The 18370-nt window shown below is 55.5% G+C and overlaps 1 protein-coding gene across 1 annotated transcript in view; it reads right to left on the minus strand.

The window, feature by feature from the left end:
* SMAD6 (SMAD family member 6) overlaps positions 1–18370 on the minus strand; it is a 34887-nt gene that overhangs the window by 13194 nt on the left and 3323 nt on the right. The window contains exons 2-3 of the mRNA XM_067003537.1: positions 18003–18059; positions 16720–16797 (exon numbers count right to left, since the gene is read on the minus strand). Of these exons, the coding sequence (XP_066859638.1) occupies positions 16720–16797; positions 18003–18059 (135 nt within the window). The remainder of the gene's footprint in view (positions 1–16719; positions 16798–18002; positions 18060–18370) is intronic.

Raw genomic sequence — 18370 nt, forward strand, 5'->3', positions numbered from 1 at the left:
GTGCGGCACACGCAGGGACGTTTTTAGGAGCACAAACGGGGACATTTCCAAAGCCAATCCTGGACCCAGCGGGCCAGAAGTGGCAGTGGTGAGGCTGATGTGGCACAGAGCTCCCAGAGCTCGATGACGGGCTCCATCCTGCCTCATGCTCGTGTGCTGGTGCTTTCTTGCACTGGAACGGGCAGGAAATAATTACGAAGCTGATCCCCTTCGTTCACCCCAAAATGGAAGGTGTGTGTGTGCACCAAGCCATCGCAGCAAGTATAATTCCAGTGTCATTGTTTTAAAAAAATCGATTTAGAGTTGCCATACAGTGGACCCCTCATTCTGGACAGAAGCCCTGAGATTCTTCCCTTAGAAATTCAAGCCCTGGATTTTACGTCATACGGGCAACAACAATATCCATCCAAAATCAGCCTCTACTAAGCACCGCTTCAAGAAATAAGTGATTTTCTTCAAGAAGTAAGTGATTAACTGAGTTTCTTCTGAGTGCTGTGTGCCACGGCTGACCCGAACCGGGATTTCTTCCGGCTGCCTTCTGCACCCCTGCACCCAAACACGGCCGGGCCCTCACCACGGAGATGCGCTTCCCCTAGGTGGATTTTGGCTTGTGACGGGGAAAAAACGTCGTGCTGACAGCTGCATCTGTACCCAGGGCGGTTTCCATACGGAAAGCTGTGCAGTTTTATGAGGTTTGCTTGGACACGGGACCTTCTAGCTCCAATTCTTCAAATAAACGCGCATCTCCCTGACTAAAGCAGGGAACAACTTGTTCAGCAGTTTGCCCCGGAACTGCTCCCTCGCTGTAACTTAGGTGTGTTTGAGGCAACAACAACAAATGGGAAGGGGGAACTCGGAGTTTATTCATTCGCGAGGCACGGCTTTGTGTTGTGTATGATGAAGTGCAAGGAAAGCCCAGAAAAAAACTTGGATGGAAGTTCAAACACTGATGTTTCAAAGATGAAAGCGTGCTTTTCGATTAAATGTTTAAATAAAGTTTTCTCCTACTAAATCATTTAAACATTTTCACATTCCTTGCGTTTCTAGAAGCACCGCTCGCTTCTATATATTGTCATAACCCGGTGCCCTCCGCAAGCGGCCGCTGCTCTTCGAGGCGACCCGTTTTCCAAAGCACCGATTCTTACAGGAAAGCACCACGCTCGGTGCAAGCGGAGCAGCCCAACACCCAGCCTGCAGTGAGCAGCCTGTCACCAGCCACCAACCTATTTTCCTTATTTTCCTCCTTTTTTTTAAATCAATTCTGCCCCAATGCACACGGGGGAATGCAGGTTCTGCCCCATATATTGACCAGACATTCAAAGCAACTCACCTGACTTCCCCGAGGTTGGATTTAGACAGCTGTAACTCGGAGCTGAGACTGGCCACGGCACTCAAATTGTCTTTTTCAGATGCTACCGGGCTGTTCAGGCTGCCACCAGCTATGAAGCAAGCCTGGATCATACAAACTCCGCCATCAGTGGCACAAAACAGCTCCAACACTTAACATTCTGGGGTAATTCCTTCTTCTAACGATACAATTACACCAAATGGAAGGATCGAGCCACCGAAGTTCTGCCCGTTCCCTGCTTCTCAGCGACCGTAGCTCACAAATGCCACCTCAACGCCTGCTGGCAAGAGCGATGGCAAAGCTGGGTCGGGGCCCAGCGCCTTCCCCAGCCTGTGCTGCGAAACCTGAAGGAAAGAGCAACTAGGAGAGACCTAGGATAAGTGGGGGAAAGCCTGCTGTGAGCAAACCTGGAGCAGAAACGCTCTGAAGGGTTTTCTCGGAGGACAACGCAGCAGCAGCGGATGAATGGGAACGTGAAGTTCCTTTAAGGCAGAGCTTGATCGACACAGCGCAGCCTCCAAGGACAGAAGGCTAAGCACCCCCACGTGCTGTTAGCAGCCCTCCTGTCCTTACTTCCTTTATAAATCCATCATTCAAGCCCCAGACCCCAAGCCCAAGGGGACATTTGTCTCCGTGAGCCCTGAGCCCCGCTCAACACCAGGTCCCCGGGTGGCTGCACGCCACTGCGCCTGGCTGAGCTGCTCCCCATGAGCTCTTCGGTTAGCAAAACTCCCCGTTTACTTGGCATCGTTCACCTCAAAGGCCCTAAAAGCCCAGCCAAGCCCGTTCCCCTTTCTGTGCATCTCCAGCTATTGACGCTGCTCGCCCCCAGCTCACCGAGCCAAGCAGCCGCGCGTTGTGTAACGGGGCTGGAAAAGCAATCAGGAGGGGCCGGGGAGCCGCGCGCGGGTTCCCGCGGGGAAGGCTGGAAGGGGCGGCAGCCCGGGGAAAAGACTGCAAGAAACTCAACTTTTGCTCTGATAACAACAAACGCTATTTTCTGCCCCTGACGTCATGCTCCCAACTGCTATGAAACAATGGCCCCCGTCCAGCGCCGACTGAAGGCGCTGAGAACTGTGCCATTCATTTCGGGGAGAGCAGGGCCGAGCCAGCGCGGTACGTTTCCCTCTTTTAAAAATAGTTTGGGTTTCCTGTGCACGAGCACCTAAATCCCCTCCGCTGGCGTGGCGGGCACGAGGACACATCCCGGCACCCTGCAAGTGGCTCCTTCTCCCTGTAGCCTGCAGTGAGGGTCCAGAAGAATGGCTCAGACACGGATTTATGCATTAATCTAATATCAGATCAGATTAACCTCAGTAAGAGGACTGCTACCCGGGCAGCACCAATGTGGCACAGAAATCACCACCTGCAACCTCTCGCTAAGGTACTTCGTCTCTCCATGGATATTGGGGTCATGCTCCTAGGTTACTCTGGATGTAAAATCAAGCTGGAAAGGGACCGCGAGCGTAAATACACCAGCGAATCCTTCCACCTGCAGACACGGAAGCGGTTTCACTGGTGGCATTTGGCTGCACCTGCGCCACTGAGCACCGCTCGGGAAGCGCTCGAGTGCCCGATTTCCGAAAGGCCAGCCCAGATCGCTCCCCCTCGCCGTGGCCGTGCCGGGTGGCACCTCGGAAACAACCCCAGGTAGGGGGGACCTGACCCATGAAGTCTGGGTGGGCACCGCCAGCGCTCGCCGCTGCCTTCGCACCCCTGACCCCAGACAGTTCGAGTCTGATCCCGTACGAGCCCGTGCCACCCACGAGAAGCAGCACACCGAGGACTCGCCGTCAGGATAAAGGCACAGCGCTTTGGGGACCCACCCCTGCTCCTGCACGCTACACATCCTGAGCAGTATCTCAGCTTATTCACGCGCCCCAAGCACCACAAGCTGTGGGAAGCCTCCTCCAAACCAGGCACTTGCCCCATGGATCAGCTCCAGGACGAGCCCCGTGCTGTCTCCTACAGATCAATGCGCTCACCCGGGTGCTGAAGAAAAGCTCGTTATCTCTGCTAAGCCATAAACCAGCCCAGGTAGGCTCGCTCACCCCTCCCTCATGCAGTTTCCTTGATGGCTTCCAAACCCCAAGCTCGGCTTTTCCTTCCTGCAGGTTTTAACCCAGTCGAGAGCCGAGGCTTTTCCAGGCGAGGCAGCCGAGCCGCACGGGCAGCGAGTATCAGCATACAGGACACCGAGCGCAAGCAGCCTTTGAAGCAGAGCCCTTCAAAGACACAGACGCATACCGAATCCACCGAGGCTTTTTACACAAACAAATTCAGGACGGCGAGAGCAAAACTGATTTGCAAAGATCTCTAATGCTAGAAGTCTCGAATGACCGACCCTTTCGAGCGCGGCTGGATTCAGTCCAGCTCCCAAGGCCCACAGCGATGACTCTCCGTGGAAAAGAGCAGGGATATTTCAAAATACGGGGCCGTAATCATCTGGGCATAAAACACAGCTTAATTTTTCTGTTTCAGCAGCGAAGAGGCTGCCCAGAGCGCTCTTACTCTAAACCCAGCGATGCGTGAGTGACATTTTTTTAAACATACTTTTGCTGACATTTCCCTTTCATTAAAATAGCTCAACAATGGGGGGAAAAGCAACTCGCCGCGCACATAGGATCTTTACCTTACTTTGTACTCGCAGAGGAATTTCCTTGATCTCCTCCGGAGTGGAAGTTTCCACGGATCCCCGGCTCGCGTCACAGCCGTTTGCCCGAGCAGGGAGCCCCGGGGCACCGGGCTGCTCTCTTTTTACGGAGGACGGCCGTAAAATCTTTTGAGGCCGGGTATAAATCGGCTCGGCTAAGAGAAGACGGGTGGGACGCGCACCCCAGGCCTCGGGGGTGCAAACGGCTGTGCCCCCCCCCAGTCCCGGAGCTGGGTGCGGAGCTGCCTGCGGGCAGGGAGGCAGCGGGGGCGGGGCCGGGTGGAGGAGGCCGGGTGGAGGAGGCCGGGTGGAGGAGGCCGCCGTGCAAGCAGATGGTGCTGGGGAGGCCCAGCACCGCCTCGCCTGGACGCCCGAGTGACACCGTACCCCCCCCGCCCCGAGGGACAGCGTCACTGGTTCAGAATCACAGAATGGTTTGGGTCACAAGGGGTTTTAAAGGCCATCCGCCCCCCTGCGATGGGCAAGAACACGTCCCACCAGCCCAGGCTGCCCCCAGCCCCATCCTGCCCGGCCTTGAGCTGCTCGCTTGCCAAAGCCACCTTGTCCTGCAGACAGAGCCCTCCTGTGCTCAAGTCTGCCAGAAGATGAGGCAAATGCATCAGCTGGGCTTGGAAAGCCAGCACCCAGCGTGCTACAGCTCGTCGAGGGACACGAACCAGCCTGAGCCTCCTCTTGCCCACCCCTTGTCCCAGGATCACCCATCCCACAAGGACAGGAGCTCACACAGCAAACCGAAATGGCTTCGGCTGAACCAGGAGGATGGGGGCCAAGCGATGGAGTAAGAGCCAGGCTGGTGCCGTCCTGTGATGGGGTCTCCAAAAACCACAGCAACCCTGTGGCTGCGTCCCCCTAGAAGCCACCTGAAGCCTGCAACACGCTGGCCTTTAGGAAACGCCACCTCCCAAGGGCCGTTACTGATGCACAACAGCCATGCCACCACAGGGGTCCTCTGGTGGGCTTACTCCTAACGCGTCAACCAACTACCACCGATGGCTATAGACTGCAGCAGGTCAACAAGTTAGCTATCGCTGCCATTCGGACCAACCAGCCCGTTCACTTCCCTGCATGCAGCATTTCGGCAGGTTCCCTGCAGGAAAAACGAACCAACGGGGCAGAAAACATGACACGAGAAGACACGTCTGGGGCACCAGCATCAAAACCCAGGCTGCTTGCCCCAGGTAAGGCTTTTGCTACGTGCCGCTGAGCTACCCAACACATGGCAGCCTCTTGCCTCGGCACGGCCACCTGCCCCAGCTCTCCTCTCCTTGCCCTGGATCTGGGGAGCCGACTGAACGTGCCGTGGATCCAACACCCACCCACCAGCGTCCTCGCTTGCACTGCGGAAACCCAGCAGAAACCCACATGAGATGGAGGAGAAAGCCCCCAGCCAGCTTTTGCAAACTCTGGAGCTGGAGCTGTCACCCTTGCCCAACTCAGGCCCCAACCATAAAACAAGCTCCACAATAGCGTTATTTATTTTTTTTAAGTCACAAATTATTTCCAGCAGCAGGAGGGTGGAAGGATGCAGTGTGCTGGACCCTGCTCGCCGGCACTGAGCCAGTCTCATAAATGGTTGGCAGCCGGCAGAGCAGCAAACCCATTTCTATTGAAATGAGCTTGTTACTACTAATTTTTACTGGCTTCCCAATTGATTCATAAAGTTTTGTTGGTTTCTTTTTTTTTTTTTTTTTTTGGTTGGTTGGGTTTTTCTTTGCAGATCTCAGAAAGCACTTCCTGAGACACTTGGGGGAAAACAGGCCCAGGACTCCCCACGAAGGGCTGCCCCTTGTGTTCCAGGGCAGGCGCCCACGTGCCCATCCAAGCCACGGCATCTCGCTTCCAGGCTTTCATAAAACCTTACTAGAAGGGGTCCTCCAGCTTTGAATGGGCTTCAATCAAAACCTCATGGATTCGGCTGCACCATTATCAGCCCTGGGGCAGAAACAGCTCGAGACCTCAGTGGAGGATGCAGACACACGCATCTTCTAGGGATGGTTTGGGTGCCCGACATTTAACTCCCATTTTTTGCATCTGCTCGCTCCGTGCACAGCTGGGTGCACCAAGCTGTTGCACTAAATAAACCAAACGGATTGAAATTTAGATAAGGAGTTTTTTTGTAATTACCAGCAACTTTAAGCTCCGAGACCTGGCTCAACTTTGTCCCTGGAGCTTTCCTCAGAGCCTGAAGAGAGCTCCTCCTCTTTTTGGACAAGCAGGGTCAGCCGAAGCCGTACTCCCCTATGGCCAATACTAGCAGGGCCACACCACTTTTACTCCACCAGAAGTCCCAACGCAAGGCAACGCAACACAACTCAACCTAACCCAACTCAACCCAACACAATGCAACACAACGCAATGCAACGCAACACCTGGACATGAGCTGAGAGCACCATCAGCCACTTAAGCCCAAGAGGAGGACGCTACAGGAGCCAACCCATTCAATTGTCTGTGGGATATTTCAAAATGTCTTTAACACTTTAGTACGTCGCTTCCCCTGCTTACTGCTTAGACTTAATTAGTGGAAAGACCCTTCCCCATCCATTTGATTCCCTTTTGCAAGCATCAGACTCTAAAGAAACACGAGCACAAGGCAAAACACAGTGCAATTCTGCGGTTCCCTTTTTGCAAAAAGATATGCTACGATTCCCATTCACCTTAAAAGAAAAATGGAGAAAAAGTATACAGCTGTCTCATTTTCACGTGCTGCTCACTTCAAGGCTCAAAGAGCAAACGGGCGCGAGCTGCAGCGCACGAGGAAGATGTGACCGTGCTCACCCAGCCACCGCGAGGAGCGGGGACACAACGGCATTTGTTCAGAAGGGGCTGAGAGCAGAGCCAGGAGCGTTTACAGCCACCACGGTCAATGTTTGCTTTCTCTGCCGCCCGGGCACGCCGGGGACAGCCGGTCAGGGATCGCAGCGCCTTGTGGCGGGGGAAGACGGATCAACCGCGCCATTCTTCCCAGCGCACAGCCCGGCGCGGCAGCTCACAAGCGGCCGTTGTCTGAGCCGGGCACTCGCCCCTCCACCAGAACTGGCCACGTTTTGTAACGGCCTGGGAAAAAACAAGGAAACGAAGGAAAAGCGACGTGCTCTGAGCAGCACGTCTGCCGCTCCCCAGCCTCCAGAGACAGGGTGAACACATAGGAGATGGCACAGCGCTGTCAGCACCCACCGAGCAGATGCCGCAAGTGTGACACCTCTTTTCAAGTGCCTGCCGGGCTGGTTTTCGAACCAGGAAATGCATTCTGTTCTTTATTATATCCATTTTTTTTCTTTCTTAAATAGTCAACAGCAGTTTGCATCACTATGTGTGAAAGAGTAAAGCAGCTGGCTTTTTTTCTCCTTTAAGAAAGTCTTTAACATTCTTTGGCTCTTTGAGTGGAAAAATCTTAGCAAACGAGACCTTAATAAATGGAAAGAGCTGAAAAATAGCCTTTCTGCTGGCACACTTCGCTCCTTCTAATGGAATATATAGATAAAACTGACACATCTGTGTCTTGAACCTTCCTCAGCGCTGCTGCGAGGAATCCTTCCCAGGTATCCCCGGCACGGCGCTTGCTGGATCCGGCACCGATTCATAAAGTTAAAGGCTTTTGTGCTTCCTGACTCCCCACGGGGTAAGAGCGTGCCCTTGCCAAAACCAGAGCCCCAGCTGGGAGCCGCGCTCCATGCACAGAGGGAGCGACGGGGGCACCCCCATGGGCACCGCGCGTGGGCACTGCAGCATCAGGAGATGCCCTGCAGCAGGACGAAGCCTCCAGCTCCTCCTCCAGCCTCTGAAGCCCAGCTGAGCCAGGGAAGGGCAGCCTGATCCTCCTGCCTAGGGCGAGGACTGTCCCCAAATCCATAAAGCCCAACACAGGCGGAGGAAGGGGAGGACGGCCACCGGCACAGCGCTACAAAACCCAAGCGTGGAGACCATGAATCTGCCATCGGTCCAGCTGGGACAGCAAATGTGAGACAGGGTACACAGATAAATGGCACTTTGGGGAGAGAACGAGGGTTTTGGTCCAGGGTTTGCTCTGGGAACCATGCTCTGAGAGGGATGGGAAGGAAAAGGAGAAGGGAGCAGCTGCTGGTGGAGGTGGCACAGCCCCTGCAGGTGCCAGAGGCCACGTTTGGAGGCTCCCCTCTTTTAGATGGACCCAAACAAAGAAAAACCACTGGGAAGAACTCGGCATCCTCTGGATGCCTCCGGCTTTCCCAGGGCAGAGGGAAGAGCCTGGCCCCACCTGCCCCGACCCGTGTTGAGGCCGCTGCAGGACCGAGGTTAATGGAGGAGAGCAGCGGCGATGCTGCAGGGCTGGACCACATCGACCCTGCTGCACGGGGCCCTCGGACAGCCAGGAAAGGCCTCCTGCTCCCCCAGTAATGAAAAACTGCTGAAATGAATAATTGCATAAACAGATACGTGAATAATCTCTAGTGACTCCTTTCTTCTATCGCTGGGAATTTGACCTTTTAGCAGGTTCTGTATACGGGCTTTCACAACCCAGAACCTAAAGCACCGCCTGCATGGAAAGCATCACAGTCGGGCTGCTCCCAGAGCAAGTCTGCACCCAAGAGGAGAGGCAGGAACGGGTTTTGTAGCATGGGGGAGTTCAGGTCTGGTCATCTTGGGCGTGAAAGAAACGACACGTGGGATGGTTATCCAGCACCAGCTCGACAAGGAGCCCAGACCTCATCCCTCCCCTCTCCGCGCTCTCAGCCCTACAGCAAGGCTTTTCTCCAGGCTAACCACCCTCTTTTTGGGGAAGCCACCAAGGGAAAGGCACAAAATGGGTGGGTGAGCAAACACAGCACCCTGCAAGCCCGATGCCCCCAGCACGGCGCATCTTCACCCCGTGCCATGATTCAAACAGGAACAGCCGTGTGCCTAATCCCCGCCGATCCCGAGCACTTTGGGAGGACAAAGAGCCGAGTCTCCTTCGCCAGCAGATTTAACCTGTGGTTCCAGGGACGCGAGGCACTTCAAAGCCGGCAGCAGCCCGGCCAGAGGCAGTAAAGGGATGTACTTTTCGGCTGCTGAGCGGCGAAGTGAAAGCCACACAAATAAGCAGTGTTCCAGAGAGGCAGGTTTAGCCATCAGCCGCTCTGAGGGACGGGAGATGTTTTTCCTGAAGTCTTTTTTTTTTTTTTTTTTCCAGTTTGTCTTGGGGTATTTTTTTTTTTCTCTTTCTTACTAAAACACGTCTCGAGCTCCCGCACCGCACACCCCGCTTGGATTTGAGCATCCTCCAGAGGTAAAATGCTGAGTTAGGGACTGGCGTCCAGGAAAGGAGGTGCCTTTGATGAATAGCAAATCGACGGACTTCAATCGTTTCGGTAAGCGCCACAGATTTAATAAGTTATTTCCGTGGAAAACCTTAGTAACTCGGTTATGAATCAAGCCTATAAACACCTCTCACTCATCAAAGTGCCACCAAAAAAATAAAAAAAAATCTATTACTGTAACTCTGAATGCTAGCCTCTCTCTACAGGTCGCTCCAAGAAGCCAAAATTCCCCTTCAAAACATTCACCGTTTTCAAAGGTCAGCAATACACTGTGTCCAGTATTCAGCAAATCCATTTAAGAAGTAAAACACGCACAGAGAGGGAGTTCAAACAAAGCCGTGCCATCAGATGTGCACTGCTTAAAAGACACAACCGGAGTTACATCAAAAGGACTTTTACTACCTAGAAAGCCATATCCAACTCCTAATAGGGTGCAAGAATGTAGTGTTTTGGCTACAAAGATTAAACTAATTTACTTTTAAGTAACTTGCTTACTTCCTGATGTTTCTTTTTTTCTTTTTTTTTTTCCAAGTGTGATGCTTAGGTGCTTGGAGAAGCGAGGGATGTGATTACTCTGTGATTCAAGGCCAAACATCATAACTACTCAATGAACCACAGACAAAAACATATTTTATCTGGGTGTTGTACTCACTCCAAGAACTTCTATGCTGAAAACATCTCGGCTAGCTGCAGAAAGCCAGCCCGGTTCCAGGTAAGGGAGGAAGAGGAGAGGCGACTGAGTCTCTCCTCTGCAACACGCCCAGCGAAACGCAGCGCCCCCAGCACAACGCTGCTCCCCAAACGCTGCTCGTGCCGTCCCCACGCTGCTCCCCAAACGCTGCTCGTGCCGTCCCCTTGCAGAACAGTCCCCGCTGCAGAGGGACAGCACCTCTGGGGCTTTGTCCTCCAGGCACCCACCGCGTGCCCCATCCCCAGCACTGCCATCGGTTCCCTCCGCGACGGGGCGCTGCTCCCAGAGCACCCCAGGCACCCCGGTACATTGGCTTTACACCATCCTAGCGGCTCCACCACGGCCATTTCTCACGTCCTGGGGAGCTCTGCGTGCGTGCCCCAATGCAGAGGCACCGTCTGCAAAGCTGCTTTAATCCCGCAGCAGGCACGGGGCCAAATATCGATGAGCCCAACCTCCTGCCACTGGCTGTGCAAGACGCGGGCTGTGTTGCCGTAGACAAACGATCCCAGGGCTCTGGCAGCCAGCTCCCATTCTTTCTGTCCTTCTGGAGCAGGGACAGCTCTGATCGTCCACATTTTTCTAAGTGCTGCCTGCTAAAGCAGGACCGATGGAAGAGGAAGGATGCTCTTACAGGTGGAGTAACACACATGGTGGGCTGTGATGGGGCCGATTCCAGCTCCACTGCCCCACTGAGCCTGTGAGCATCGCTGACACTTCTCCATTTTCCATCCCAGACGACACCTTTCCTCCTGGAGGACAGCTCTTTTGGAGGCCGGTGATGTCCTCTCACAGCACAGGAGCTGCAGACCCTGAGATCCCTCCCTGGGATGCCCGCAGCGCCAACTGCCCTTTCCCTGCACACAAACCTCTCCTCGCATCTCCAGCGAATTCCCCAGCAGTCCCTCACCCTTTCTGAAATTCATTTCCCCTCCCCACACTACTAACCTGGCCCAGCTCAGAAATCAATTCCAAAACCCAAAAGGCTTGCGTTGCGAGCTCCTAACCCGCAGGATATTTTTACGAACAGGTGGCGCTCGCCTTAGAAACCCTTCCACAGCTGCGTGGCCACCGCCGAAATTTCCTCCTCCTCCTGCTGACGGGTTCAGCACCACCTCCCCACTGCTCCGCACGGGACGTTGGGTGTGCAAGGCGAGACGAAGGTGCACAGGCAACAAAGTGTGGGCGAGCTCCTGCGGACCCCAAAACACACCACGGGGCCGGGGACCCGACCCGAGCCACCCGCTGCACCGGAGGGAGCTCCGCACGCGGGAACGTCCCCGCAGCCTGGATCTAAAGGGTTTTTTCCACGCATCAGGCTTGCCCCGGAGGCTGTGTTTGCTGAGTCCTGATGCTCCAGATGGGTTCAGCTGCAGGCCGGCGAGGTCTCCGTGCTGCCCCACCTCCGGGCACTGCTCCTCGTTCCCCTTCCACCCCGCAGGAACCAACAGCTCCGTGCCAGGAGCTGCCACCGGCGCCACCGCTGCGGCAAGCCCCAAGGTAATAAATCCAACAAGGACCCTCCTGTAGACCTGCAGGCTCCGGAGGACTCATCACCAGCCCAGAGAGCTTGAGGACACTCGTTGCACACCTCTGTCTCTGAAAGGGATCGGTGCTGCAAGCCGGGGGTGCCATCCCCGAGGACTTCCCCACCTTCCCTGCGGGGCTCGCTCGGCGATTCGGGGCTGCCTTTGGTGTCGGGGCCAGGCAGGGCTGGAGGCTTCGCACCCACAGCGAGGTTTGGTGTTGTGATGTCCTCCGGGAAGGGAAGGGAAGGGAAGGGAAGGGAAGGGAAGGGAAGGGAAGGGAAGGGAAGGGAAGGGAAGGGAAGGGAAGGGAAGGGAAGGGAAGGGAAGGGAAGGGAAGGGAAGGGAAGGGAAGGGAAGGGAAGGGAAGGGAAGGGAAGGGAAGGGAAGGGAAGGGAAGGGAAGGGAAGGGAAGGGAAGGGAAGGGAAGGGAAGGGAAGGGAAGGGAAGGGAAGGGAAGGGAAGGACGCTGCGCGGTCCGCGCTCTCTGATCTGCGTTCCAGCATCCATGCAGCCCACGGGCCGTGGGGGAAAACCTTCACGCGGAGCGCAGAATTCCTCTCTTGAAGCACATTGGAAAATAGATGCACTTTATTTCCCGTTGGCAAACTTAAAACTATGGAGGAAAAATGTTTAATATAAAAACATCTGACAAAGCACCTCCAGGATGTATTTTTTTGCATCAAAGAAGTAGCTCTTGGCAACGCGCGCGCTCCTCCGACGAGAAAACCTTTTAGCCAAACCCTGATTGTTATGGACTGCTCCGAGTCAGACACGCCAGCGAGCTTTAAGTTAAATATGAAAGAAAAAGGAAACCAAAACCATTACTGGCCCAAATAAACATCTGTCTGTGATTAAGCTGGATGCACAGATACGCTCCGCTCGTTTTTTAGGAGGGATGTCTGTTTGCTGTAGCAGGACGGAGGCAGACAGGAGGAAGAGGCTCGGCGATGCTGCCCGGTCCCAGCTTCAGCCCCCAGCCCCAAAATGTTCCCAAACCCACTGCAAACCCCCCCCGGCCTCATCACCTCCAGCAGAAACTGCCACCCGACTAACGAGAAAAATACCAGGTTTTCTATTAGCAGGTAATTTCCCAGTCTCTCCCCCAGTCTGGAAAGGGCAGTGTTTGCCCAGTTTCCACACACATCCGCCTTACATATTTATAGGCTTTTTTTTTTTTTTTTTCCTATCCCTAACACAGAGGATCTTCATAAATTTCCTTGTTAGCATAAATCCTCGCGGCCTGTTATTTCTGGGGGGAGAGGAAGGGAGACGCTCACTTTCTCCATTCAGTGCATTTGGAAATACGCTTCCCGAAGATCGCCCCAAGGCTGCTGGAAGCAGAGAAAGCCACCCTGCAGCTCTCCGTTTGTAGCCGGGACATCACTGCAGCGGGGCTGAGCCACCCTGAGGCACACAGGGACGCCGTCCCCGCATCCCACCGCCACCACGAGCAGCTCCTCTGGCCTCCCAGGCCTCGAAAAAAAATGATTTAAATGAGCTCTGGCCCACTCGGTCTCGGTTTCTCCACTCTCTGTTAATTCACGCTTGTCCTCTGCCAACGTCGGAGTAATGCAGAGCGCATCCTTTGGCGGAGCCCAGCTCTGCACACAAGCCTTTCATTTTCCAGGTTTTGGATCCATTCGTGTGTTTCCGCACCAGCTCCATCCTTTCGGACGAGGCTCCCAAATGCCCCAAATTCATCCCAGACCTTTATCAGTGTCCCAGCCGCACCTTTCGGACGCTACGAGCGAGCCCACCAGGGCTGAAACTCTCAAAGAGCCTGAGCACAGGGGAAGCGAATTCATTTCTGAACCGAGCAGCACGCCGGTTTTGGAACACCTACGGCAGCATCTTCCCCGGCGCCTCCTGCAGAGCCCCCGGGTGCAGGCACAAGCCCTCGACAGGGCTTGTAGCAAGGGGACCGTGCGGGAGGGAGGCGTGGAGGCATGGCGAGGAGCCGTTCCCCGCTGCAAAGCCCTGCCACACGCGGGGCTCGAGCCTCGCAGGCAGCGCCGATTCCCAAAGGCCTTGCCCTCCGAACAATGCAACTTTTCCGCGCAAAGATTTCTACGGCTCCCGGCTAGGCGAGGAACAAGGAGCGGGCGTGCGGCGGCACACGAGGCGAGGCGGCGTGACAAGCGGCTCGTTTCGGGGCAGAGGAGCGAGCACAAAGGCTTGGCACCGGCTGCCGCGGGAGCTGCACGCGGCATCGTCGGGCTGCTGCCTGCTCCTGCGGCTCAGACCTCCCCGTCCCGAGAGCTGCTCGAGGAAAAGCAATGCCCCAACACGATCCCACAGCCTCCAGAGGATGGACGAACTGCTCCACAAACTGCTCCTGGCAAGCAGCACCGCCGCCCCTGCTCCTGCCCTGGCTCCAGCACAGCCCTTGGAGAGCTCGACGCCACCATGAACAAGACCACAGCATCTCGGGATCGCTGCTCATACAAATTTACGAGGTTTTGTCCACTGGGAAGGCGAGGAACGGGGTCTTTCGGGGTGAGGAAGAGCCCTGGGGGAGGCAGGGAACGGCAAAGCCCCCGGGGCCGGGCTGCTCGCTGCTGCAGCCCGGCCCCAGCACCCCGAACCAGTTTGCAGAGCCGCGCAGCCCTCTACAAGCCTGGCGAGTCTAACGGGTACAGCAGCTTCTTGGCACTGCTGAGGAGCCAAGTCTGAGGGGAAGAGGGGAAAAAAAAAAAAAAAAAAGAGAGAGAAATTACTACAAATGTTCCACCAGTTATGAGTCACGGGGCTGAGCTTTGTTTCTGCCTCGCTGGATTTTGCCCTTTCCCTGGTATTTCCCCAGCCCTGTCCCAGTGAGCTGGGCTGCGGATGTGCCCCTCCTGGGTGACCGCGGCACGGAGCCACCGCCGGCAGCCCCAGGCCGGGGCAGTGACCTGGGTGTCCCCACGTGGCTGCCTGTCCCTGCGAGCCTGCCCACAGAAACCTGCCTGGGCTCCACGGGACCACGAAACACCAGGTTTTCCTCTTCAGATCCCCCCGGGGACCAGCCCCGATGGATCCCCAGGATCCGGCTGCACCGGTAAATCTCACGCAGGCAAGAGGCAGACGCCCCGCAAACTCCTGTGTGCCTAAACGTGGTGATGCTTCAGCTCCTGGAAACTTGGGATCAAAGACCTCCAAGTGCCTCCTCCACCACCCCAGGCCCTTCCCGACCATTGCACTTGACCGAGGAACACGAAGTGCTCCCAACCCGGTCACGTACGCTCCCAAAACCCGCTCTCCACGGAGTTACCCATGGGCAGACAACCCTGTGTTGTGGCCCAAACATCAGGCTTCAGCCTTTCAGACTGTAAAGATCCCTGTTATAACCATGAAAAGGCCTGCTTCAAACAGCATTTTCAGTTTTTGTACGTATGAAGAGATGATCTTTCTACTTCACGCTAAAGCTTCCCGTTTAGAAGTCCGTCAAGCAAACGAGCAACAGCACAAGAATGGCGCTCTTTGTTACCCCAAACTGAATCTTGTGGTTTTCGGAGGAAAAGCCTTTTTGATGATCAAAGCCGGAGCAATAAATAGTAGCGGCTTGATGCTAGATCCAAAACGTCCTTATTTTTGGAAGGGGAGCTAAATGCACAGTTCCTTCCTTCGGTACACACAACGCGGGCAGGGCAGGCCGCGTGCTTTGTGTGCCGTTTGCACCGGCCCATTAAACAAGTCGGGATGGAGAATAAACAAACCGAAACATGGCAGAGAGACCACGGCCTAAGTGCTTTTTTTTTTTCCCTTTTACTCTGCGGCGATGACAAGTACGGGTTAATTTCAGTGAAGCTCTTATCCTCTTTCAGCCATCAGGAGCACTGGGGAAAAATAAATCACGCAGCCCCAGACTCTTATTAAAAGTTACACCATTTGAAACCACGCAGGGGGAGAGCAGGGATCCGATTTCAGCCCGATCCTGGTCACATGTTATCGTTATATTGTTCGAGTAAAAGTTAAAGTCTCCCTTCCAGTCCAGAAAACCCACCAGATGTCCCATAAAGAACTCAGCTGTGATAGAAGCTAAACCATTACATCCTCAGGAACCCTGCTTTTAAAACTCCGCCGCTATAATTAATGGCTATTATCAAGTTACAATAAAAGCCACGGGCACGGGGAGCTTTACGGGGACGGATCCAGCCCGAGAGATGTTTGCTGGGCGCTGGGAGCACACGTTTATCGCGGCACAGCGCTGGCTGACCTCGCTCCTATCAATTGTTCCCCTGCCGTGGCCACTTGGCAGTGCCACGCGGCACGCACACGGCAAGACCCCGGCATGCACACGGCAGGACCTGTGGCCACCGGGGAGCCTCCCATACAGACCCATCCCGAAAAAATGCCCACAGGGCCACGTGCCGTGCGATCACAACAACGCCACGCCACGCCGCTTGAAGGCTTGAGCATCCTCGGGGAGTGGGTTTTGCCGAACCAGCCGCGTCACCGCCACCCCGTCCGCTTGCACCGGCCCCAGCGAGCACCAAACCTGGCCGGGTGCTCAGCCCCAGGCAGCTCAGTGGGTTTGTGCACCCCGACCCTAGCTGCCAGGCCCTGCCTCGCACCAAGTCCTTTCTGGCATGGAAACGAGCAGGTCCCACGGACGGGTGGGTCCCTTCTGGCCTCCTCCCTGCCGCACGGCCGGAGAAGGTCGACCAACAAGCACAGCCCTAGCGCCACGCGGATCCGAGTCCTGATCCTCTGCTCCAAGGCAAAACCGCCTCCGGCGGTGCCTGCGCACCACGAAACGCAAGAAAGGGTGCAGGGGTGGGGCAGGGCGAAGCCGGGGCCTCATTAAGCAAAGCTCTGCTTGGGAGCCTCGACGGCTCTGCAGCTTGCAGCGCAGGGCCCGGCCGCGGCAGGGAGGGCAGGCTGTGTGCTGCACGGACCCCGAGAGCACAGCGCGGCAGCACCGCGGTGGATACAGCCTCACCGCCACCCCAGTGGGGACAGCGGGTCCACGCCTACCCCAGGGCCACGCGTGGCCACACACAGCCACCACCCGAGTGTCCCCGCGTGCCACCACCGGCGGCACCCCATCGCAGCCCGCACGTCTCCGAGCAGCCGCCCTGAGCCCTCGCTCTCCCCGTTCATGCCGAGCACGGGGAGGGCGCAGCACAACCCCCCCCCCCCCCCCCATTCTCCTCCTGCTGCTTCTCCTCCTCCTCCTCCAGTCCCCGAGCTCCCCGGGAGCACAAGCGCCTGCCAACCTGAGAACTCTCCGGGCGTGACGTTGGGCGAGTTTGTAGCCTCTGTTTCAGTGTAAGACAACGTGGAATCCGATAGATCTGCAAAGAGACAGAAAAAAAAAAAAGGCACAGCTTTTAATCCTCCCGCATTTGCGAGCTCTACGTGTATGCCCGGGGCCCCTCTGCTTCCCGTCCCCTGCCCACACCTCCCGAAAAACTCTCTGCCGGGCCAGAAGGCAGCGTTTAACCTCGTACCTCCACCGTGCAAAGTCTGAGTCGCTTCGACCACAGAAATAACTGCAGCGAAGTCGATCAAACAAGTAGGAACTTGGTGCTTACTGGATAAGGTTACATTAAGCCTCTAAACAATTCATAGTTACTATACTTAATTATCGCCATTAAAATTCTTGAAGCTGTTTATTCTTGCTTCCTTCCTTCCTTCCTCTTTGCTGAAGCGAAGGAAACTTTGTTTTAACAAGTTAAGAGTCTTTGTTATTCTCTCTTGCTTACACCCCTCTAATTAAGTGCTCAACTGTTTGCTCACAGATTAACTATTATTTTTCCAATCAAACAAGCCAATGAAGCAGATTTCAGGCCCTGGCTGTTGTTTTAACCAAGTCACGTGTCGCTCCCTACCATCCCTCCCTGCAGCACCAGCAGTTTCTGAAGGGAATTACCCTGCAGTGGGGAGAGCAGGGAGGGACGAGTTTGGTTTTTTTTTCCCCCTCTGTTTTTTCCCACACCTAACAAAGAAAAAAAAAAAACAAGAAGGAAAACAAAACCAGCCCATGACCAGCAAATCTGCTTCGCAGGATGCTCTGGACGCGAAGGCTAGGGTGGGCTTTTCCCTTCCCAAAGCTTTTCTAATTCATCAGGAGCAGCAAAATGCCCTTCCAAAATTACAGAGCAGTGACTCCTGGAGAGGCTCCGTCTCGGGTTAATAAGCACAGGAAGGGCAGGAGCCGGCCGGGGCGCAGCCGGGAGCTCCCACGCCCCCCGCGCTCCGGCACCCGCGCGCAGACAAAACACGGCGCCCGGGAACCCTTCATTACGCCCCCACGGAGAACAGGGCTTCGTGTCATTTGGGAAAAAATCTGCATGCGCCTGCACGGCAATTTGGGATGATAAACCGGCGTTCATTTACTGCATGAAACCCGTCAGCCGATGCTTGGCTCAGAAGTAATGAGCAGGCAGAAAATCCCTGATGCCGCCTGCTGCCCGACGCGCCGCCGAGAGGTGCCGGTAACCAGCACCGGGGCTGCACCACGAGTGCTGGTGGAGATCAAAAGAGGGAAAGCACGTACCCAGTGGCTTTTGCTCATCATTAGGAGACAGCCGAGAGTAAGGAGGTGGTGGAGACTCTGGAAAATAGGAAAGTTTGCGTTAGTGTTGTGTTCAGTCTATAAATGAAACCTCTTCCGAGTTAGGAGCACTTAGAAGGCCGCAAACACACGATGGATAAAGCCCGCTCGCAATGGGAACCCACTAGGAGCTCTACACCAAGCCATGTCCACATCTCCATAGAACAGGGGTTCAGCCCTGACCTCCTGAGGCAGACATTATGGGTGGAAATGTCACCATCCTGCCTCCCAGCCCCGGCACCCCAACCGAAGCACGAGCCGTGCTCCGGGCTGCGGCGCTCCCAGGTGCCGGAGACCACGGCGGCTCCAAG

Source organism: Anser cygnoides, chromosome 11 (genome assembly GCF_040182565.1).
Source record: "Anser cygnoides isolate HZ-2024a breed goose chromosome 11, Taihu_goose_T2T_genome, whole genome shotgun sequence".
In the NCBI taxonomy this organism is placed as follows: domain Eukaryota; kingdom Metazoa; phylum Chordata; class Aves; order Anseriformes; family Anatidae; genus Anser; species Anser cygnoides.